This window comes from Pezoporus flaviventris, unplaced genomic scaffold (genome assembly GCF_033815535.1).
Source record: "Pezoporus flaviventris isolate CSIRO_AGI_PZ_B2104156 unplaced genomic scaffold, CSIRO_AGI_Pfla_v1 ptg000036l, whole genome shotgun sequence".
NCBI lineage: Eukaryota > Metazoa > Chordata > Aves > Psittaciformes > Psittacidae > Pezoporus > Pezoporus flaviventris.
The window spans coordinates 38,873,165-38,897,924 of record NW_026892584.1 but is presented as its reverse complement, the minus strand read 5'-3'; the positions used below and the strand labels follow the sequence as shown (position 1 = coordinate 38,897,924).

At 44.4% G+C, this 24,760-nt stretch overlaps 1 protein-coding gene across 4 annotated transcripts; it reads right to left on the bottom strand.

Moving 5' to 3' along the window:
- Positions 1–3,956: 3,956 nt before the first annotated feature.
- SLC25A47 (solute carrier family 25 member 47) lies at positions 3,957–19,449 on the bottom strand. Of its 4 annotated transcripts, none has more exons than XM_061464014.1 (6): positions 19,362–19,449; positions 7,120–7,163; positions 6,757–6,828; positions 6,317–6,499; positions 5,006–5,279; positions 3,957–4,256 (listed from the first exon to the last, which is right to left on the bottom strand). In XM_061464014.1, the coding sequence occupies exons 1-6, from the start codon at positions 19,432–19,434 to the stop codon at positions 3,970–3,972; spliced, it is 933 nt and encodes a 310-aa protein (XP_061319998.1). In that variant the 5' UTR covers positions 19,435–19,449; the 3' UTR covers positions 3,957–3,969. The 4 variants fall into 4 exon arrangements, with proteins under 4 accessions (XP_061319998.1, XP_061319999.1, XP_061320000.1 ...); XM_061464015.1 differs by lacking the exon at positions 19,362–19,449 and adding an exon at positions 13,131–13,444; XM_061464016.1 differs by lacking the exon at positions 19,362–19,449 and adding an exon at positions 12,776–13,005.
- Positions 19,450–24,760: the final 5,311 nt, after the last annotated feature.

Below are 24,760 nucleotides of genomic sequence, written 5' to 3'. Positions count from 1 at the left end.
AGCACTGCTTAGCTTTTGTCCTTTTCTTTACAGTTTACATGTGCTGGCATCACTAATGTCATTGATTTGAATGTATTAAAGTAGATATTTACTAGCGACTGTGTCTTTATAACCCACAGACATAGCATCCACATGCTAACAAGTGTTTAACAATTAGTACAAAAGCTGGTTTTTGTAAAGTGGTGGAGCAATTCTGATGGACAGAAAAAAAAAACAAGCAACAGCTTCTTATTTCCAGCAGTAAATGAACTAATTCTTAGTTACTTTAGACTTTAATTAGGACCTTCTTGTTCTTGCAGTCTTCTTATGACCATCTTTAAGATACATATGAAAGATTTCTTCTTTAAAATCTTGTATGCAGATTTGTCCTGCAAGATTTCATTAACTATGAATTTATTTAGTTATTTAGGGAAGGGAAATGTGCTGTAGGAGAAACAAATAGTGGTGGTCTAACTAACCATATGGATTGATTTTATAACACAAAAGTTAAAAACTGTTTTGAACATTCTAGAAAATAAAGTGATAACGAAATTATTTGGTATTTGTTTACTGATCAAGAGCCTTACTCAAGTACTCTGGTGAATTCTTACAAACATGCTTCTGAAATGATACATTTTCTAGTTTCTCAGAGGAGTCTTAGCAAATTCCTAAAGCTGTTACAATTCAAGTCCCAGAAGTATTTAAAAGACAAGAGAAGGCAGTCTTCAAAAGTAGGTGTGAAATATCTAAGAATTCCTCAATTTGCTCATATTTTGTTCATCTCACTGTAATAAAAATGTAGATAGAAGTTTACATTAAACTTTTGATTTTACTCTTTTTTTAATCTATTTTTTATTATTATTTATCTTTTATTTTAAAAGGTTTTGTTTGCACTTACTCTATTTTTGACCTCTCTTCCTACTCTTTTAGGTGTTGATTTAGTCATCTCATGGATCTGGACCTTGTTTTGATGTCCAGTGCCGTTTAAGTAGTGAAATAAGGTGCCTTACAACCCCCTCTATCCAATCCTACTAGGTGGACTTCAGCTTGCTCCCAGGGCAAGCTAATAAGAGTCAGTTCTCCAGATTAACTGACTGCAAACAAGACTTGATGCTGAATTTCCCTGTGCACAACAGCCATCTCAGAAATAGGGCAAGGTTGATTTGACCCATTTACAATGATGCTTCAGTAGGTTTTGCGTAAAGACTAGTACTTAAATGGAAACATGATCCTCCACAATTGCTGTTGTCTGAAAAGCACAGATTCCAAGTAGCCTCACATGACTCCTCCATAGACACCAAGAGACCTCCTGAAACCTACTTGGATCTCCATTAACATTCTCAGAGAAAACAGGAACTATCAGCAACATGAAAACATGAGGCAGAATGTGCCATCTAAAAGAAAGAGGCACATTTTCTTCTAAAGAAAATTCACTTGTTTTCAAGGCAACCAACTTTGTTACTAAAAGAAAACATCTATACAGCAGGCTGCAGTCCCCTACAGCAAAGAAACCCAACTTCAGCACAACAAATGTGGTGTCTTCTTTCTGTTAGCTGGCCTTCAGCTAGCTAGTTTGTCAGAATAAATTGTTCTATGATTGTCAGAGCAGCTGAAGGTCAAGGTAAAATAAATCAGAAAAGAAAGCAGTTAAATTCTGAAATCCAGAAGCCAAACACCCGGCTTGGGGGTGCGTCTGGTGAAGTACATAGTATGTAACAGTGTGTCATGTTGTTAAACAAAAATCAGTTCATGCTTATGTGCCTGTGTTTACAGGACTGTTACAGTCAATTCCTGTACCTGTTGATAGTTTGTATCAGCATGAATCAGAGGAGTTCTTGCTCTAAGGCAGGTTGTCCCCCATATGCTGTATATCTTTTTCCTGTAAAGGGCTGTGAATAGGATGGATTGCAAAGTGGTTACCTTCCTGAATACCCTGCCTGGAGATACAACTCACCTCACGTGTAGCATTTGTTCAGGCCACATGAGAACCTACTTTTTTACATGGTGCTGCATACCCTGAGGCTTACAGTTCTGGCTTCTGCAGTCATTCCCACTCATTTTTACAATTCATCTGTAATTGCTGTTTCTTGAAACCAGCTCTGTTTCAGTTACACCCACAGGAAGAGACATTTTTAGTTATCTGAATGCTTGAGCCAGTTAGGAAAGCTGAGCTACTTTACTTTCAAGCTTTGGGCTGACCATGGATGGTATCAGCACTGCCTAAAACAGTAAATGGTTCTTTAGTCTGATTTGCAAGCATTTTGTAACTGTCTGTGTTCAGAGGACGTGATGCCTGAGAAGAATACAGCTTAAAGGAGTTCAATTCCAGAAAACAACCAGGCACAGGTGGGACAGCACTCAGTGAAATGCACCCCTTGCAGAAAGAGGTGAGGGTAGGAGACCCTGCCTGGTGTTTTAACCTTGCTCTTGGATCAGCTGCAAGATCTGGGTAGACTCAACTTTAGTGACTGGTGGATAACATGTCTGTGAGCATGTTTAAAAAGCCAGTTGAAGGCCTAAATCTCAGAAGGCCATTTCTGGAGCTTTTTACTGGTCTGTCTGGAGCTGAAGAGGTTCCCTTTATTCTTTCCTAGTAACACCTGAGATTTTTAAACTTGTTCTAGCACAAGAGCCTTTTTTATACATCCGGGGTAGCTGACAAGTCCTGCTTGCTGCAAATATGCTGTCAGTGTAGTCAGAGCCATGTTAACTGGTAAAAGTGGCCATGGGCCAGAAGGACATCAACCCTGAATGTTAGAACTCTAAAAATACAGGCTCCCTCTTTCCCTCCAAAAAATGCACTTTCAGCAGAATCTGACAGAGGCTGGATCCAGTCTGCTCCAGATGGCGTCATCTAGGGATTAAAGCAGATACAGAAAATACGTGCTGTATCCGGAACCAGGATGAGCAAATAAAAGTATTTCTGGGTTTAGGGTTTTTATCTTCTGAAGCAATAGTGTGGATTTTGTTTTCTTCAAGTGATGTGTTGATGAAGCTTTCTACCTTTGTGAAAAATAGCTGATAGAAAAGTCAGAAATTCTTTCGAAACATACCCATGACAAAAAAACACTTGGCTGCTCCTGACAGCATAGTGTAAAGGGAGAAGAGTATGCACCTTTAAAAAGTTGTACATCTTAATTATACTCTACAACTTTGCAACTTTCCTTTAACTTGCTAGTGTGGAGATTTTATGGCAGCCTTCCTTTGAGAAGCAAGGAGCTTTTGCATCTCTTCCTACCCAGGATCAGAACAGATTGTCTCCAGAGCTGTGCCAAGCTCTTGAGAGCTGCAGTACCATCAGCCTGTAGGGTTACTAATGCTGTAGGGCTCGGGTTTGTACAAGGAGAAATCACATGGCTTATGGGAAACTGTGCCTGGCTTCACTTTCAGTGAGGCCATTAGTACAATTATGTAAACAGGACGTGTCTGCCACTCATTAAATAATATCACTGCCACCAAAGGGGTATAATTGTAGAGTACTTTGGGAGAATTATAGCTGTGAAAGAAAAGTTGCAGCCTGAAGCACAAATATGCAGGTTACTCAGTGAATGTGATACGGGCATTATATGTGAAGAGCACACGCTGGAGAGTATTGAATCTTACACAGACTGCCCCCAACCCTTGCCTTGGTTGTGAGGATCTATTTCTGTGCCAGTAGAAAACAAAATTAATCCTTTACCAAAATCTCTAATCAGACTAGCAGCCTTTTAGAACATCAATATTTGCAAATGTTTCAAGGGCCTAAGCAGTGGATACAGTCTAAATACATTAACAAGATAAAAGGGAGGTTGTCTGTAAGTCCAAGACTCCCTGGTGAGTTTGTAATCCTATAAGAACAGGACAAAGCTATCGGTCATCCAGCTTTGTGCTGAAATGTCCATGCTTCTTATGCTGCCCATGAAAGGAGACAGCATTCAGCAGCTGTTTGTGGATGTCATGTTACAAAAAAACAATCTAAATAAAACACACCTCAGAACAGAGTGGAACAAGCTATTTTTTGTTTAAATAATAATCTGTACATCTCAGCACAGCTTCATACGTTACAAACACCACCATGTTCACAGGAAAGGCACGAATGCAGTTTAAACCCAGTCCTTTGAAGAGTACTTTTGCACCCTCCTTTCTCACACTTTCCCTAATGCAGTGGACAAGGCCTTTGTACTTGTGCTGGTCCGATTCATCTGTTTGCATCCGTGATTTGATGACATCCATGGGAGTAGCAAATCCCCAGGCCAGGACTCCAGCAAAACCACCAGAAAGCAGCACAACGAGGAAATCTGCAGGAGAGAGAAGGGAGGAGCAGTTAACTCCCAGCCTTGCACTCATATGGCCACAAGCATCTCAGGTTTGTCAACTAATGTTAACTTCAGTGGTTTTTAGCAGTTTTTTTGTCCAGCTCTTCCAGTTCCAGTGATCTCACACAAACCATGTGCTTCTTGATTTCACAGCATTTTTGCTGTGGTTTGCACAGCTTGCTTTTGCCTACATGATGCTTTTAACACTGCACAAATTAGATGTGATGCAGCCTGAAAGCTGATCACACTCTCTTCAGCTGGATCTACTGATTCTTAAAATTCTTAGAGAGAATTGTCACCTATTTGATATTTTCCCAAAGTGGATAGGGTTTTTTTTCAGAGCCAAATCACAACCATGAAACTGAAGTGTCTTAATTCTGCCCCTGGACTTCTGGACTGATCCTGACCTGTGCTCCATGATGACTCCTGGGAGGTTTGACCATGTTTCATTTCTAGTTCTATGTCCTATTTCTGCATTAAGATGATTTCATACCCACATACTAGGCACCAGAGCATGCCATAAATACCCCTCCTGTATGGAGAGGAGTAGCTGCTGAGGGGCAAGGTCATGCCAGCAAAGTGGCCCTGTAGCACCAAGAAGCAAACAGACCACATCTGGGTGAGATTTTATAGACACTGGCTGATTTTTTGCTGAGAGCCTGATTTCCCTCTTAGTGTGGTACTAAATAAGCCACTTTTGCAGGTAATGCCAGATGCTTTCTGGTGCCTACCTGGTTTATTTTTCCCAGCTGGTGTGAGCCAGTCACACAGAGCAGAATAGGTGAGGAAATATATTGCAGAAGAAAAGCAATCCCTGCAGAGTAATGCAGAACAGCCCTTGTACAGACCCCCAAAACCTTCCTGCTTGGCAATCACCTTCAGACAGTGCAGAGACCCTCGGTACTTTGGTTTGGAAACAGGTTGGGGAGATGTGATGGAAGGATGTGGGTTCCTCTGAGTCTGCATGCGAACTTTGGCCACTTCACTAGGAGCCATAAACAGAACCTGGAACATCAGAAGATGGTATTTTAACCCTTCACATTTAAACAGTGGTTTGATCCCCCTCCTGCAAATTGCTTGTCTCCCACCTTTTCAGGCAATAATATTCTCTGAAGCCAGGGAGTTCCAGCCTCCTTCCCTCTGTTTGTCCTAAATCTCAGCCAGCAGCAGCAGGACATACATGTCTGAGCTGCACCATGCTGAGTGGAAGGCAAGGCAGAAATCAACAGAAGGTATCATATACCTGTAACAACTTGTTAAACCAGATGGGCATGAAAAGGGGATGTCCTCAGCTATGGGGTAGCATACATCAGGGCTCTTGTATCTATATTTGGAACCAAGGCCATAAAGACTAAAAAAATCAGCCTGTGTAAAGTAGAGTCACTGCCTGCTAGGAAACATCTAGAAACCTGACCATCTGGACTGTTCTGTAAGAGGATTGCCTGTGACTGGATATGCATCTCTGCCCAGCATGCCATTGGGTCACTGGGGTGAGCTCTGCTGCATTCATAGCACCTGCAGATGCTCACAGAAATCCATCTGCTTATGGGAAACTGTTCCTGGATTCAGCCTCACCTCCCTATCCTGGTATCATGCACCTTTGCCAGGCAGCATCAGTTCTCAGTGATGCCTTGCTGAGTTTTGAGTCCTGACAAGGCAGAGTTTATGTACCACCTATTTCTACAGCAACACCGTACTGGGCTTGTGCTGTAACACACTGAGTTAAGTCTTGCATACAAACACACCATCAGAGTCACTTTGAAAGTTTGCTGCCCAGGCTGTTTTTACTTCCTTGTCTGTGCTGCCAAGGCCGATGTCATTCTTAACAACATGCTCTTAAGTGTTTTGGCACTCTAAACCAAATCCAGCATGAGCTGCACAGCAGGAATCAGCCATGCCGCAGGGCTGACCAGAGAGGGGCAGAGCATGACCCCCGTGTGAAAACAAAGCCTCCTGGACAGCAAACATTCACTGCTTTTCCAGCCTCCTGTGTCTGCTAACAAGATCTCTTCTTGTGCTTTCCCTTCCATCTGTTTACCTACCCGGACAGCACCAGCAGCACCGCCGGCAAGAAAAACATCCAGCTTGGATGGCTTCACATCTGCTGCCCCGTATCGCAGCTTGCAGATGCCACAAAGGAAGTTTTTGTACATGCCAAATGAAACAGAAGAGATCACTGAGACCGTGAGGACTGATGCAGACATACCTTTGTAAAATCCCCAAACCTAGTTGGAAACAGAGGAAAAAAAACACTTTTAAGAGGGAATGGCATGGGAAAGCACCTACTGGCCACACATAGCTGAGCCAAAACTTACTCGCATCTTACAGATCATTGGCAAAGCTAAGTTTCATCCTGACCCTTCTCCCAAAAAATGACTGTATGCAACTGCTGCCCATCCTTCCCAAGCTGGCAGAGGCAGCTCTGTTTATCTCAAACAAGGATCCATAACTGCTATCAGAAATTCTGATGGGAGGTACTTACTTTTTCTGTCCTGTATGTTTCCTGAACACAGTGCCAAATCCCATTGTAACGCCTCTCAGTCTGAATTCTGACCTAGAAATACAGGAGCAAATATAAAATGCAGATATCAGACTGAAAAAAAATACAATCAACAAATGCCATAGCAGCAAACCAGACAATTAACCATAAAATAGCATCACCAAACAATTGACTTCTTTAATTCTTTAAGAGAAAAACGGCACAACCAAATAAAGTGAAATGTCGACATAACGAAAATGAAAGCATTGTCATGGGAATAGTGTTTTTTTTTTAAAAACGAGGGGGAAAGCCAAAGGTCCTGTTTGTTTTCAATCTGTAGTCAAGAAATAAAGCTCTAACAAGTACCTTCACTGTGTCCAGCGGATAACCCACTGCTGTGCTTAGACCACCTGAAACAGAGAGCGTATAGGAGATGGTTAACAGCACATGGCACAACAGACTGTTTTCCCTTGTCAGAGAAAGGCATTAGGGGAATGACAGAAAAATGCAGCCTCGGAGCCACGCCGTGCTTGGCACCAGACCTCTCCCGAGCTCCAGCGCTGACGTCTGGGCCAAGAATGACAGAGCAGAATGCACAGATTTCTCTGCATGACCAAGGCTCAGAGGAGGAATCCGAGCGTCATGGGAAACTTATCAGGAGGAATAACACCACAGTGAAAGCTGGGACTGGGAGAAACACTGATAGCACTGCTGAAGGAAGGTTGAAGGGATTACTTGTATATTGGACTGGTTTTGTTCCCTCTCTCAGCTTAGGGAGTAACGCATCTTTGGACTATGACCAGGCATCCTCATGTGAGGTGCAGAGTGCCCACCCACACAAGAGGGTCTCTGGAGCAATTTTGGTTCTCCATGATTAACTTGGAAATGTTAGAAAATAAAAGCAGCTCTCACAAGGACATCTATAATAGAGGGATGACCCTCACACATTACAGGTTCTGTCTGGAGGTCAGAAGAGGTATTCCTGCTGCCTCCTGCATGCCAGGGACTGGATGTGCCCTGGCTCAAGTTTACAAAGCACATCTAGCACCTTGGGTGAGGAATTCACTGGGTACTAGGGTCCATGGCACCATGCTGGGCTAAGCCTCTGGAGCACATCTCATCTCTTGTACGCACCACTGCTTCAGAAAGCAGAACAAGGAGCAAAAGCAAAGGCTGCTGGAGCCCTGGCAGGCTGGTGTGACAACCAGTGGTGCTGGTCTGTGGTGCCCCCTGCCCTCCGCTGCTCAGGGATCAGAAGGATTAAGGGGCAGTGAGGCATCAGTGCTGCGTGTGCAAAAGGTTGCATGGCCTGCACACCTGCTGAATCCCCACCTGCAGCACTGATGGCATGTCTGGCATATGAGGGGGTCAATCCTCTATCGACACCCGGTCTTCTTTTGAGACCTTAAAATAGCCACTGGAGTTGGAAACATGTTAATCCCATGAGACAAAGTTACTGCCTTAATGGCAGATAAGGAGAGTAAAAGAGCTCCAATGTGGACTTCTCTTGGTCACAGTAACAAAGAGATCACCCATTCCTGCCCTTACATCGCTGCATTTCCCAGCTCTGGTTTAAATCCATCTCATATCTATTGTTGTATTGTACATCAACAGATGATGAAGAGACTGACCAGCTAACTTCCTCCTAGTATATAAATCACAAAGTCATCTGAGAGGAAATCAGGCTGGGGGATGACAGAGCTACATCCATATGAGTTACTTAGAGATCAGTTCATAAAAGTGCTGGATAAGCCCTATGGGGACCCAGGCAGTCAAAGATACAGTACACATATGGTGGCTCACAGGTTGGAAACTACTTCTGATTGAGTCCTTCTTTTAAAACAAAAACACAAAACCCAAGATACTGAAAAGTATTAGTAGCCACAAGTATTTCACAGGGCATGTTCACGTGTGGTTACACGGCAGCTTGGGAGCTCTGGAATGCTCTACTTTGTTTTGGAAAAAAATCAGCAGTTGCTGGTGTGAGTCACCGAGAGACGATCCCCAAGTGTGTTACTCAGGCGAAAACAACCAACAGTATCTTGCTTGCAGAAAAATGAGGTTTATTCTTCAAAAATATCAAATCTGCCACCAGATAAACAGCAATGAAGATGAAAAATGGGTCCACCTTCTGTATTCCAAAACTAAAATGAGATCAGGCTGGAAGAGAGATAGCGAGGGGGAATATACCAGCAGAATAATATGGCTGGAAGGAGCAACGCTTCTAATCGGAGCAGAGAGTGACAACGCACAAAGTCACCCAGGGCCACCTGCACCATCCGGGATTCCCTGTCATTGGGCAGAGACAGCCTGCAAACATGGACCCTGCCAGCCAGAGAAGAGCAGCACATAAGTCACTTTCAATGTGACAGCCCTGACCTCAGAGGTGCAGTGTCCTGGCCCAAGCACCCTGTCCCAGACAGAAGGATTTGGCATCGCATCAGCTTCAGCCTTCCTCAGCCTTAGAGGCAGTGGCCATGAGCTGACCAGACACTAGCGACACAGGGTCACTGTGAGCCTCTCACAGCTCAACACTGGCTTGACCCACAGGCTCAAGAGCCTTGGCTCATGAGCATCAGGAGCCAGGGCTGATTGGATCAGCCTTTGACAAAAAGTTGTGGATGCTCCATCCCTGGTGGTGTTCAAGGCCAGGTTGGACAGAGCCTTGGGTGACATGGTTTAGTGCGAGGTGTCCCTGCCCATGGAAGAGGTTTGGAACTGGATGATCTTAAGGTCTTTTCCAACCCTAATTGTTTTATGATTCTATGATACTAAGTGTCCTCCCTTCTGCAGAAATTGCCCAGTTTACACATTAAGTTGCAGAGACAACAGCAACATAGACAAAACAAGGCAGGTTTGCCCTAAACCAGGCTGTTTCCTGCTGCTTCTCAGTCCTAAGGGCTTCCATGCAGATTGGTTCCAGCAACGATCAAAATCCTCTTGAGAGGAGGCCATAAAGATAAGTTTTTCACTGCTGCCACCAAAGTGGAGATGTGAGCCCCCCAAACCTCTAAACAACCATAGCCTGCCATGAACCAAACTCCGTAAGAGCCAAAGCACTCAGCAGTTAACTTGTCAGAGCTGAGGAGCTCAGCCAAGTCCATCAAAGGCCAAGGAAGGGCTCTGCACAATGTCACACAGTATAAATAGCCCAGGATGAAGACAGCATGACCCACACACACCCCGTTTGCACAGCAGAATCAAGTAAGACCAGCAATGTATAGCATGCATATTGGGGAGAGATCCTGTGGGAGTCCAGCTGAGTAATGCTGCACAAGCTGTGACAAAAATAACTATCAAGATTAGGTGAATGATCATTCTGGGGATTAGTGAGATATTTTTTATGCCTACTTTATCTGAGATGTTCTCAGGTATTGTGCAGAGGTTGCGGCATCCCCTACACACACACACACAGAGCGCAGGTTCAAAACTCAGCTATTCACAGTCTCTTCATGAATCAGGTGGCTTCAACAAGGCAATTCAAAGAAGAAGGGATCCTGGCATGGTGACCACCACAATGGCAATCAGCAGAGAGGAAGCAGCAGCCCAGCAGGCTGCCACAGTTCCCAGCTGTTGGCGACCCCCTGGCTTAGAGACCCATGGAGAAGCAGGGATAATGGTCCCTATGCTGGATGGGTAGACAACAGCTTCCAAAGTTCTGTGAAGAGCTGGGAACATAAGAAGTGACCCATACCCTAAGCAAGCTGAACTCCACCCAGTAATGTGACCCTGGCAGTGTCCAGCAGGAGCTGCTTTAGTTGCATGGACAAGACAGCATGTTCCCTCCATAAGTGGACTACTTTATCTATCCTTGAACTTCATGTGACTGGGTATGTAACCCTGCAGCAGGATGTGGAGAAGCCTGGGCATGCTACAGACCCTGCTGCCCTAAAACCATTGGGTAAACCTCAGTTTCCCCTTCCCAATTCTTTACACCTGGCATAAGGGTCAAGTCATATCCTAGTCATAAATAGCCCTAATCATCAATATCCATCACCTGTCATGGCTCAGGCTGCTGCTACAGCAGGGCTAGAAAATACATGAGATCATAAGAAAAATTGAGTTGGAAGGGATCTCTTGAGGCTTCTAGTCCAATCTCCTGTTCAGCTTTATTGGCCAAGGAAGACATCCTTACAGATTAGCTGCTTTCTCCAACATGCAGCCTCATTTGCTTGTTATTGAAAGTTTCCACAGTCATTAAGCATGTTCCTTTCATGTTTTTTTTTCCATCTGGAGTCACAGTAGGTCATTGTTTCCTGGGCTGAAGATGCTGAGGTTATCCCATGGCCACAGAAGCAATAGCTCTGTGGAGGAGATGCTATATTTGTGCACGTGCCTGAGCCAGGCTGGATAGTTACATGCGATTAAAACAAGCAGCATCTCAGCCATTTATCAGAGGTGCTTAAGCCACACTTTCTCTAAAACACTCTGAAAATAGGTCAAGGTCACAAGAATGTAATTTACTAAACAGAAACTCTGTTATTATCTGTGTTGCCTCTTGAGTTGTCTGATGCACTTCAGCTGGGTTTGTAGCCCTTATAGGAACATGAAAACTGCTTCAGCTCTGACATAAGCCATAAAATAAGCTCAGCACCAAAAACATCCCAGTTCTTGCAGGAAAGCTGTCCCACCCCAGGAAGCTGTCCCATGGTGGGGTAGGGACCATGGCCCTAAAGCCCTGCACAGGTACCTCACACATGTTTATGTGCAAGCTCCCAGCAGGGATAAGTATGCCAGAAAACACCTCTGTCTGCACTAACCCTCTTAGAAAAGCCATGAGCTGGACACAAATGACAGGATAGAAAATCTTTCTCTCTGACACCCTGAGATCGGTAAAGTGCCTTAAAACATGCAGACATTTCTGGTCCTCACTGGAGTTCCCCAGCTTGCATCCTCCCAGGCTGAACCTGTTTCCGGGGCACCCATGGGAGATGCTTGCTGCATGGCTGGGTAGCACATGATGCTGGTGCCAGGATGGGGGGCACCACACAAACCATGGCTTTGCATAGAAGTGGGGACAGAATGCAGGTGAGCAGTCACTTTGAAACTGTTTTCAGCTTTCCAAATTCTCTTGCAAAACAAGATTATCCTTAAGTGACCCAGCTCCAACTGTGCTCACAAAAGCAAAGGAGTCCAAACAGCAATGCAATCGTCAATGCCCCACCATTAACATGAAGTCTCAGAGGAGTTCTGGTGGATCCCTACAGGATGGACATGCAGTTGCTAGCCCCAGCACAGGGCTCCCATCTCCACTGGGTGTTCTGAAGTCAGTAAGGAAAGAGGAGGAGAAAGGGAGGCTGTCATGGAGGGGTTAATTGTATCCCCCTCTCCCATGAAAGGCTGTTGCCAAGCAGGGACCCCCAGTACCCCAGGAAAGTCAACAGCCCAAGCAACAGGCACCTCCAGGGCTGGATGCTGCTGAGACACCAGACCTTGACCTACTTGCACATTTTGGGTGATGAGCAGTAAGGGGCTGCAGGGTAAAAACCATCGTAATGCTCTCCAGGAAATGCACATCTGCACCAGGACCACAGGCTGCTGTACCTGGTGAGGGAAACTGCCAAATTCCAGCCGAGCTCAGTGAGATCAGATATCCAGGCTTGGACTCGGTGTCTCAGGTTTACCTGGCCTTTCTGGCAGCAATGCCAAGGCTCTTGTGTTGGTATTTGATACTCCACTAATCTGACAAGATTTCAAAAAGCAATTAAACCAGTGGCTATATTTTGTTGTTTAAAGCAGAGCTGGGTGTGAGCAGCATGTCCTCTGAAAACGGCTGGAATTAAATAACACTTTTCTCCTTTTACTTTTTTTATTTACAACTAACCTACTTTCTCCCAGATCAAAGCCTGCTCTGCAGCATGCCTGCACTGACACTACCATCACAACTGAAATACATCTTAACCCAAGATAATGCAAAGGTCATTCATTCAGACCTTCTTCACTGCAACAAAGCCATGCTTCCTCCCTACTGTCCCACAATTCCCATCCTCAGTCCTCCAGAGCCACGACCCCAGCAGCCTACCAGCACCCCCAGGCATCAGACACATGAGGTTTTGCTCTCCAGGCAGTACTAGCCCATCTGTATTTGCACACAACACGTTCCACTTTGCCTCTTCCAAACAGAATTTTGCTCTGCCCCACTGCAGTTAGACTGGAGGAGACTGCAGGGTGATGACCTCAGCTGACCAAATTGCAGCACTGACTCTCCAGTGGCACTGTGAACCTGCTCGGATGACATTTTCCATTTAGTAAAGAATGCACTTTTAACAAGCCCCCACTGAAAGACTCTCAGCTCTGCAATGAGACCTGCCCATTAGCTGGACAAGAAGGAAACACAGCAATCTGCTTTCATCAACAAGCACTACTTATGTATTTACCTCCAATGGCCCCGGCAATGAAATCCATCCAGACTGACTCTGCTGCCTTAATTACCCCGATTAAGCGTTAGGGAGGTAGAAGAAAGACGGATACTGGTTCAGCCTTTCCAGAGACCCGCAGATCCTTCGGAGAGAGTGATTTGGAATATGAATCCCTTTCCTACTGTCTTCTCTTGCCTCTAGGGATTGTGAGCCTTGTGGATATCTGATGAATTTGCACATTGGAGGCAGAGAGGGGAAGCCTGGAGCTGTTCCAGGCACAGTGAATAAGTAATCCTGTGAAGCCCTGCAACGCTGTGCCAGAGCCGCTGTTCCCAGTGCCCTTCTGCTTGGAAAATCACGAGGGGTGGTGCCTTGCAGGATAAAGCTGGATGTGAAGGGACCGTTCCCCATTGTACTTATTAACCCTAGAAGACAGGCTTGCATGCTTGTTTGCCAGAAGTCACTCTTGCCCTGTGCTGTGGAGAAGTGGCATGTGTGGCTGGATATGGGACACTTCCCCCATCCCATCCCACCCCTCCTCCTTCAGATGGAGCAGACTCCTATCAAGGAAAATTCTTTGTGCCCTTTCTACGGATTTTTCTTTGGGTTTTCTAACCCACAGAGCTGACCCTAAATCTCTACCCAGTTCCCCAATGAATTGTTACCTGCTCATTGTGTATACATGTGGTGAAGCCCAGAAATTAATCCAACCATATACAATGTGCTTGTTTCCCTTTCAGACTGCAGGGTAGTTCCAGTTTTCCCAGCCCCTGGAAGGAGCTTTGCTTCTTCACTTCTTACTCAGTCTCCCAATCTCCTTTCCAGTGTCAGCTCCTTGCTGAGTTTAGTGGTGGAGCAGGAATCGCAATTACTGCTGCCCATACTCCACTGTTTTATCCCACAAGGGAGATGGGAGGTGGATTTTGCCAGGGGTCTGGTCCAGAACCTATTTTTTTCTTCCTAATTTACACCCAGCACAGGGCAGTGTTCTCAGCAGGGGAAAGAGAGAAGCACAGAGAGAGACCTGCTAGTAAAGAGCTCAAGATAATGCCATACTGCCTATTTTTGCACAACAGCCACATACCAGAGGGCTGCCACATCTACATGGGAGAGGTGAAGTTTTACCCCCAGTGAACCTGGAAACCAAAGTCCTAACGCAGTGAGGGGCTTGCCAAGATGTGACCTGAATTGTACTCCTCTTGAACAGGTTTCCATGGGCCAGAGCCAAGGCTCACTGGCAGCAAAGGGAAAAGAAAATTTCACAGCTAATCGCCCCCCAGGTTGGCTGCAGAGAGGAGCTGAGGACTTTGGTCCACAGTGCTCTCCTGCGCATTTCACAAGAGCTTATTTCTCAGTGAGGTACCTATTTTAGATAGGCTGATGTGTCAATGACTTACAGCACAGCTCACTGCGAGGCCTCAGAGTTTCTGGGAACTGAAAATTAAAGGATTTTAAAAGCTTGTTTCCCATGATTTCTTACATGTCCTTCCCTGAACATTTTCTGTGCATGAGAGAACAGCTTATTCCAGTGTAACATCATGCAAAGACAGAAAAAATGTCAAACCAGAAGTAAAATATTATCTAGCGAGGTAGCAATCTGTCTGCTAAAACACACTGGGTTACTCAGTAGCCCTTCCTTGTTACACCTGGTGACCCCAGGGCAGTTTTTAATGGTTCATCAACAGCGCGCTTATGCCAAGTGCAGGGAAAGGTGACATTTCCGCTTCTCCAACCATCCATTCCCAGCTGCTGTCCTTGCAGGCCCCTTCCAGCAGCAGGACCGGCTGTGGCAACTGCTGTGTCAGTGACACTTGGGGACAAGAGCACAACTCCCCTGTGGAGGGGCTGCCCAGGAGGCTTCAGCCTCCTGGTTCCTGCAGGGATTGGGGAACCTGCCGAGCTGTGCCAGCCACACCGCAGCAGCCACTGCTGCCTTCGGATCACTGTTTAGACACCACTGTTTAACATGGCTTTTCTGGGAGCTACTTCCAGGCAAAGTGAAGAAATTCATTATGTTTCCAACATGAAAGTGTCACCATGCGTTCCCTCCCATCACACGGCCAGGGTGTCATGTTGGGGGGAAGATTCTTGTATGTATTTAATAGAAAAGATTGCTTTATTGCACTGGTGCAATATCAGCAAGAAAATAGAGACTGGATGTCACATCACACTGTCTGACTGGAGTGTCAGTATTTCCCATGAAATGTCACAAGACCAAGCAAAATGTCTACCTTCTTTAGCTGAGCTGAACAGCTCAAAGGGGGTCTTCCTCAAGAAACCTTCTGAGATAGTAAAACAACCAACCAACACAGCCCAGAACCTTCTCTTTGCAACAGAAAATTAACCCTTTTTAGTATTCTAACTTTCATTCACACTGCTTCTATCAAAATGCTAGTTTGCTTTATGTAGCACAAAGATGACTCCAAATTCAAGCATTTTGATAACCTTCTGATAATGGTTTTGGATACTGAGGTATACCAGGAGAAGTCCCATTTTCCACTTGACTGGATTTGCTCTGTAAATAAAGGCTGCTCACAAGGTGGACGTTTGAAAGAAGAATAATTTGGGGCTTTCACCTTGTCTCATAAAGGTGTCGCTGGGGACAGCCAGCTCATAACACAGCTACTTCAGGGACATTTGCCTTGACAGGGTTTAGCAGGGTAACACGAGCCTCAGGCAAACACAGTGGCCACTGCTGTAGCCTCCAGTCTTTATTCCTGGCGTCAGGCTAGGACTTGGACTTGTGTGACCTGATCTGACCCGACCAGCCTAGCTCCCACGTGATGGCGGTGAGGGCAGAGCCTTCTGGAAAAGAAGCCCCATGCAAGTGTTGAAGTGTTCACACACAAGCAAGTACAGAGAAGGTGCAATCTGGCATGAGGGAAAAGCTGTCTGAGAAATGAAACCTGTGTTACTGCATTTGCTGTTGCCCTCTGACGTGCCCCAAACAGTACAGACCGATTCCCTGCTAAAGAAAGAGATCCTCAAGGCAGCCTTCCTTGACAGGAGTCCTACTAAAGGTGTGGAGTCCTTGAGGTCTCACTGTTCTTCATGCTTTGCTAAAGGACCTTCCTCCTTCACCCCCACTTCTCCAGGTTTCAGAGATATACCAGCTCTCTGATACCAGCCTCATTAGAAACACTTCCCAGAATCAAGCCCCCTAGTGCCACAGGTCAACAGAGACAGCCCAAAAATCCTAGCCCAAAGAAATCCTGAATTATCAGGAATATCTTCAAGACAACTCAAATATGAGTCATTCCTGTCACTCTTTGATGCAATGTCCAAGGACTGAGAGATCACTGCTAGTCCAGCTTGCAAAGAAAAGCTGTCACATCTATGCAGGGTGTCCCTGCCCATGGCAGGGGGTTTGGAACTTGATGATCTTAAGGTCCTTTCCAACCCAAACCATTCTGTGATTCTATGATGAACACAAGTGCCTGGTCCCAACCCAGGTGGTCTTCTCAAAGCTTGCCCTGGGAAATAACACACAAAACACATGCTTTGAGCCTCCACAAGGGATAGTACTCCACTAAAAAGACCTCACAAATCCTTTCCTCCTGTACCAAACTGTTTAAGAGTGATTTGTTCAAAATGGCTGAATTTCACAGGGGATTTTGAGACAGCAGAGTGTGGAAGGTGCTATCAGATGAAAGCAATACAAACATATGATACAAAGCAATCTGTGACACAAAGCAATCTGTGAGAAATTATGAAACTAAGTCATAGAGAAGTGAGGAAGGCCTTAATTATGCACAGTGCATGATGGATAAAGCATTCCATTTGCTTCACAGGAGGAGGCAGCTGTCTGACCACCCAGGCAGAGAGAACTGCTCCACAGCTACAGGAGCAGCAGGTTTAAAGGACTGATAAAAGTATGTGGAGCAAAAGGAAACGTGAAGAGGGAGACTTTAGGTTTGTAATCGTGTCGAATAACGTCTTCTAGGTGAGACAAAAAACAGGGGCATCCCTTTACCTCTCTCTTTCCACAGCTCACTCCCAGGACATTTCCAACTTCACCCATCCTGCAAAGCAAGAGAGAAGCCTGTCCTCTTGGGACTCTGCAACCACCTGATAGGTCGTCAAACCAGATTTGCTGCCATGATTTGCTGCCATAATGTGCTGCATTTTCTATTGCCCCTGTGCTATGTGGTACCACACTCGTGCGTATCCATTAGCTCCCTTCCAGTTTATTTATTATACATAAATATTTATAATACATAAATCCTTGACTGAAAAGGCTGCCCAAACAGCGTTACCCTGCTACGTCACAGGGCTGTTCTCACATTGCGGAACAGGAAGGAGTGACACCAGCAGTGCTGAGCTGGCAAAGCCCGGCGCTTGGCTTGCGTGATGGTGGGTGGGAAGGGGGTGGAACCGCCTGGCTCCAGCTGTAGCGTGGATTTTCAAACCAAAGCTCTTCACTGTCCTTTACCTCAGGTACTAATGAAAATTCAATTAATTCCAAGGACTCAAACATTTGCAGTGGGAATTTCACAGCAAAACAAACAAAACTGGTAAGGAACCCGTTTTGTGCATTGGCAGCTGCATCACTTTTAGCCAGGTATAAGTGATCAGTGATTTCACTTCTGGAAAGCTGATAGAAGGTTGTAATGTTTCTACATGCATTTCCAAGGGAAGGGAAAATGATACATTTCCAAGAGGGCTGAAGATGATTGCAGTAATTTAAGAAATGACACAGATTTTCTGGCTTTGGGCAAGTCACTCAATCTCTCTATACTTAATCTCCTCAGCACAGTGGTGTGTGTCCACTGTCATGAAGTCACTGCAAGGATTCAGGCACTTCTTAGAAAGCCATAAGTCTCTGTTTGGTAACAAATCATGTGAAAAGTTAGAAGTAGCAAGATTAGCACCCACCCTACATGAACACCCATGTGAATTTATCTATCTATATGTATATATATATTAAAAATAGCATTGCTGTCATGGTTCTTTTAAAATGTTATATAAATCTTCCCTCTAAATCCTGATCTTTACAGTAAGAAAGAGGAAATGTGACAGTTCATGCACCACTGTAGTCAACTCTGGGAAAGGATTTTATGCCAGGCAACATTGCTAGCACTTTGGAATGATTCCTGGCTGTGATGGAGCAAGGGGATTTCAGGACTTACCAATTGCACTTTGAGCCTCTTTTCTGACCTCTTGCGCATTTTCTGAACTTTGATGAACAGAATACATAGTCAATGACCTTGGACGGCCAGGAGCAGAGGGAGGCACTTACCTTCCTGGCCTCCTCCTCCCCACCAAGCAATAATATACTCTTTATTATGATATTAATGTACAACTCTCAACCTTTTCAGTAGGGGTAGTTCAGCCATTAGGCAGTAAAACATAGTTGTTGAGGTAAGAACAGTGACAAGCCCCAAAACTACTGATACTGCTGTTCAATATCAGTGCTCTCTCCAGAGGCTATGCGTCTGTATCTTTTTCTCAATATTCTCAAACTATGTCTCATTTAGATGTCTGCTATACACTGGTGAAAAATGTCTGAGATGCTACATCATTATGACTAGCTGACAGTCTTTCTTCCCTTTGGAAGTAGCTGATTTGATTTGATTTATTTTAGTAACCTCAGAGCTACTTGGAAATTTGGGAAAAAACTCACCTCTAGAATTATAAAGCATTATTAGTTAGGACTTTGATATCAGCTGCTAAAATCACATGGGAAAGATTGCTATAAGTATACTTAACTGGCAAACCTGGCACCAATGAGTTTGGAAGAGAGAACTTTTTCTAAATACCAGCATTATTATAAGCTTATGTTAAGAGGGGATATACACAAAAGAATTCAAGACTTTTTATCTTGCAGGAGTGGAAAACAAGTGAAATTACACTGAGTTAATTAATGCATTCAAGCAAAACAAAAGCATCTCCCTTAGAAATTCTGCTACAAAGCAAGTTTAATGCCAGAGGAGATGCCCATATTGTTGGGGGGCAAAGAACTGCTGATACCTATGCTAGCGTGATCATTACTAATTCAGAGATCTCTGCTGTAAATCTCTGTCAGCTGTGTGCACTGTCCTAGTGGAAATAAAGACCCATTCCATCAGCAGGTGTTCAATCCTGTGCTTCCAATGTTAACCTGACTTTTTTCATTGGCTCGCGATGGAGAAAAATTGAGGTTCCTCTCCTCTTTTCAGGAACACCCTCAGCATTAACAAAGAATACCCAGATACCAGTACTAACAGTACCAGTCTCCAAGTAAAATATGAAGCTCACAGCCTCACTTACCACTCTTGTCTTTTCCCTGGCCGTATGAGCACCCATCTCGCAGAGCAGTTGAGATGTTTTTGCACAGGCACATTAGTCATTCTGCTAAACCTGTTCGTTCAGTTTCTAAGAAGTGGGTGCTTTTCTGTGTGACTAATGCAACAACATGTTCCATATGACAGCTGGGAGCCTACATGTGACCCAGCAGGAAGCTGCCTTGAAGACAGGACAGGATATTAAAAATGTGTTTGTACATAAACCTTAGTGGCATTGCTTCACAACATATTCCTGTTTTTATTTCTGCTGTCTCTCCTCATTCATTACCAACTGGTGCATCATACTCTGTGTCTGCACTGTTGAATTACTTAGCACTTAGATTCAGCTGGAGACCTGTTCCCCCAGTCATTGACTTTGCATGTGGATATAAACTGTGCCAGAGGATTTGAAGTACATGGTATTGAAGATATATTTGTATAGCTGTTGGCAGTGAAAAACAATTTGCTTCACAGATACGTTCCTGTAAGAACAAGGTGGCTTAAAAACAAAGACAGGAGGCAGGCAGAGGAGGCTGTCCTCCCACCTCTGCCTCCTCTTTTCCTAGGTCAAGTCAGTTTTACCAGTTTTCTTACGGATAAAATGGGCATAAGTGTACATTTTTACTTGGAAGCAGCCTGAGGCTTAGGCTGTATTGTCTGTAAATTTGGACTGGAAAAATACCATAAAAATACCAGCTACTGAGTTGTTATCTTCCTTTTCTGAATTATTTCCCGATGATAGTTTTTGCTCACTGTCACCAGTCACAAGTTCATTTGGTGAGTGACTGAGTAATGTGAAGAGGGAGAGATGCATAAAGTTGCTGAGCTGATAGATAGTTACAAATTCAAGTAACTGGACTCAGTGCTCACCCACTTATCTCAGCATGCCTCTTTGTGGTCTCTGGCATCTTAAAACTGGTCTGCTAAGTAGCTTAGCATTTGGGTGCTGCTGGAGACCTGCTCTCCGTATCGCTGACTGCATGCACATGCAGTTTTCTAGTCTTCTCCAAGGAAGGCCAGCAGCAAAGAAAATAATTCCACCTGCAGTGAACATAAGAGGAAATAGTCCTCATAATACTTCAGGTACTTTGGACTTGGTTCCTTTCCCCAAACATACATAAAAACCAATTATCATGTCTAAGCCATCATAGTACTAGAACAGGCCAGAGAATAAAGATGGGAGCTATGATAAGAGAAGCCAAGATCAGCACAGGGTTGTGTTTGTGCAGGTCTGCTCTCTCCAGCCTATTTGCTGGCTGCTTAAAAAAAAACACAACAGAAAATGCAAAGACTCAGCAGTTTAGTTAACAGAACTCGAATTATATATGATCTTTGAAATTAAAGATAATGCCAAGGAAAGGACTTTGGACTAAATGCTTGTAGGCAGCTTTTTATGAATTTTTGGTCTGTCTATTTCTCAGGGAAGTACCCAGGGCATCTGTTATAGATTTGTGTTTCAAATAAAGCACAAGACAACATACTATGAACAGGGATGAATTATTCCTCAGAGTGATGATACATCAAAGAATGGTTTGGGTTGGAAGGAACCTTAAAGATCGTGCCAAGGACAACGGCTTCTACTAGACCAGGTTGCCTGTTGTTGACTGTTAAGTGCAGGTTATTCTCCTTCCTCTTGCCTTCTCCAGCAGACCAGTATATTTAAAATCTCAACCCAAACTAAATTGCTCCTCCATACACATGATATCACATGGAGCAGAGGCTGAGACAAACAACAGAAGATGCATGTCAGAATTTGGCCACTTCACTTAAAATGGCAAGGGTCAGGATTTTCAGAAGATATGTGTGCTCAGTAATAAAAATGTTTTCACTTTATCAGGATAAAGCACGGAAAGTTGGAGCCACGCCAAACTTTTCAGGGCACTTTAAAATTTATAGCCATACTAAGACACTCCCTTCCTGCAGCACCTCTTGCAGGCTCAGCACCTGAGATAAGCAGCTTAGGCAGCTGTTCACCTGCCATGGCTCTCCTCGGAACAGAAGGGGTCTCACTTCCTGGGATCCTGACCAGGACATCTGGGGGGATAACAAAACCCCTGCCCATCAGCAGATCTGTAAGCAAGGCACCTCTGTTTCAGCAGCACTTGTCTTTTATACAGAAGAATCAGTTACATATCATGCTTTGAAACACCAGTCTTAACAAGGGATTTGATGAAGCTTGGATGTTTCAACATTTGAAAGGCAATAACTTTGAAGTCAGTGGGATAATAATAACAGAGAAAACCCACCCAAGGTCATAAAGTTAACAGATAATAAGGCATCTAATCCTCTTTGAGTAACGCCTTTGCTGCTCTGTCTTCAAGCATAGCTGCATCCTGAGGATCTGGGGGCATCCTAATGACTTGTCTCAACATAACATTGAGTGGGGCAGTGAGTACAAGTGGGGTAATGAATACAACTGTGTTTAGGAAAACAAAGAAAATGGACTTGAATCCACACAAAGGTATCCAGTGAATTCACCTGGAGGAGATCCTTTTCCTGACACTGGTTGTTTCCACCCAGCCCAGCTCAGCTTCTTTCTCATGCACTTATTATTATGTCCCAGTATCTTTCTCATTCACCATTTTGATTTATTTTTTACTGCTGTAGATAAATCAGCCATTTGGTAAAGCACTAGCTGATCTTCAAGCCCAGTTATGCTGGCCTGCAGTCTCTGGAAAATGCAAGGTTTTCATTGCAAGCAGTTTGGTAGTGTAAATGCAATGTTCAAACAGCTGCATGTATGCAGCCTAGATTCACATCATAAACAGGGCATAGAGAGAACTGCTGCCCCAAAGAGCCTTTGAAGAGTGATTCAGGATGCTAGGAAGATCAAAATCCAGTCCCCACTCAAAATAAAAAGAGAAATCAATGCATTTTTCTTGATAACATAGTGAGTACTGAAGTTGTGATGATGCAGCAGAAGATAAAGAAAGGGCTGAGGGCAGAAGGCTATATGAAAGGAAATTCTGCCATGTAATCCCAGAGCTGGCCAGGCCCCACTGAAGCTGTGGGGAAGAACTGGGAGAACCTCAAGACGTCCGTGACCCTCCACGTTCTACTGGGACATGTCTAGTGGGACACATCTAGTGGGACACGACCAGTTGTTGATGACAAATTCACAAGCAAACAGAAAGATTTTGAAACATCTGAGTCAACAATGTGCATTTTATTGTATGCCATTGCCACCAGAAATTCTATGAGTTTGTCACAGCTCCCCATTCCTGTTCCTTTCCTTCTTCACTCTGCTTTTGCACTTTGTGTTTCATTTACCTGCAGTGTTAACTCTGCCCTGCTGCTTCTTTACTTTTGCCCTTATTCTGTTCCCCTTCCTACACTCCCAACTCCCTTTCCCAGGTTTCTGTTAGGGCTCACCTTTTCCCAGACCTGGGTGCCATCAAGAACAACAGACAGCCAACAGACTCACTTCTTGCCACAAGAATGAAGGGAAACCTCTGTTATCTCACCCCTCCAGCATCATCTGCAAAACCTCTTCCACCTTAACTTTCAGACCTGAAGGACAACAGGACAAAGAGAAGGGGGTCTTTGAAGGATAACATTAAATTATAGCTTTAACCTTTTCTCTCAGACATGTGGCAGTGCAGCTGCCATACATGCTGGTAGACTCTATATGTGTCCCAAGCTGCCATTAGCTCTTTCTTCTCTGCTTTCTCTATTTCATAAGCCCCCATTTCATTATCCAGCAGGGAAGCTAAGTGCTCCCAAAGAAGAAGAAAGCAGGAAAAGCACAGCTCCTCACTCCAGCTTTCTAGGGGATGCATCTCAGCCAGTTGCCTTAGCAGAATAAAAAGAAGGGTGGTCACAGGTGAGCTGGATCTATGGAGCCTGAAGGGCACAAGAGCTCCCAGCAGATGAGTCATGCTTTCAGCTGGAGGCATCACACATCAACAAACTGGATGCAAGATTAGACATAGCTTTTGAACTATCTAGAAAAACAGCCTGAGAGTAGAGTAGAACCATTAAATATGGATTTCCTTGAGTGTCAGGTTAGCTCTGCTCTCCAAAAGTATGTCTCTACTGCACACATAGGGCCCTGGATCAACAGCAAAATGTCTGGCCTAAGTAATACCACTAAAATATAAGAGCTATATGACCTCCTTCCCTTTATTGCGAAGCTCCTATGGAAGCCACGCACAAATATAAGTACATGTATTGATTCACTGCCTCCACCCCCCTCTTAATAAACTCCTATACATTCATACAACACTGCCTCACAAGTGTAACTTGAACCAAAACCAAAACCCCAAGCAAGAAAAAGTGATCAAAAGGGAACTCCCCAGTGGGGCTAAAGCCATGCTCATTTCTTAGTGAATCGACCCCTGATATCTCAAAACTTTATACCCAGGAGCCCTTGATGTTCTCTGCACTAGTATACAAAGCACATACACACACACCTCCCCCTTTGAAGTACGTGCCTCCTCCAGTGGGGTTCAATAGCATTGAATAATTGAGCAAAACATTCCGTAGCATTGAATAAAGTTTAGTAGGAACAGCTCAAACATGCAGGAACAAGGCAGGCCTTTGGAGATTGCAGCAACCTGGGAGGGGCTGCACAAACATCAACAGTAAGATTAGAATTCAGATGATCTTGACAAACTGGAAAAACAATCTGGAAAAACCCATTTAGCATGGACTGCTAGAATGTAGGAAGGAATGGCAAGTACAAGACAGGGAACACTGTGGCACAAGCTGATCTACTGGAAAGGGTCTGGGGTGCTTCGTGCATCACAGGCTGCCCATAACGAACAAAATGTTATGTTATGTCATGATTCTTACAAATATCTGATCTCATATTCAGATGTATGACCAAGAGTTTTTGTCTGCAAATACCCAAGATAATCTCCCAGTACTCACTCAGCAAGGCTTTAAGGATTAGTTCAAGGAACTCCAGATCAGCTGAAGAGGGGGTTAGAAGAATCAGAGGTCAAAAGACAATAATCAATATAATTCAGACAAGAAAGTACTAATATTGAAACTGTCTTCAGATAACCGAATAAATGCCTGCAAAGAGAGAGGAAATGTTTTCCCTGTCCATTGTGGGCAAATATTAAAGTTACAAAACACTTCTGGGGGAGAAGGTAATTTCTCTGAGGCAGATTGCTTGGGAGATCAGAGGATTTAATAACAGATTAAAACCACTTTGGCCAGGAACACTTTGGCCAAACTGATCCTTCTGAGGTTTGTCTGCAAGGCAGATGTACATAACATCTGGACTTTCACCTGCAAAGCTGTGTACATGATTGTAGTTCCTCTCATGGATGCCAGAGCAGACAAGATTCCCAGAAATTCACTTCCACCTCTACTTAGAGAAAATATTTAAAGGAAAAGGACTGTCTGGGGCTTCTTGTCTTATTTCAAGTACTGGCT

Bases quoted from the DNA above. Each gene is read 5' to 3' on its own strand.
- SLC25A47 (XM_061464014.1), bottom strand. From the start codon at position 19,434: ATGTGCCTGTGCAAAAACATCTCAACTGCTCTGCGAGATGGGTGCTCA. The intron at 6,829-7,119 runs GTACTTGTTAGA...CTGTATTTCTAG, and splicing joins ATCCGCTGGACACAGTGAAG to GTCAGAATTCAGACTGAGAG. The intron at 6,500-6,756 runs GTAAGTACCTCC...GTTTCCAACTAG, and splicing joins AAACATACAGGACAGAAAAA to GTTTGGGGATTTTACAAAGG.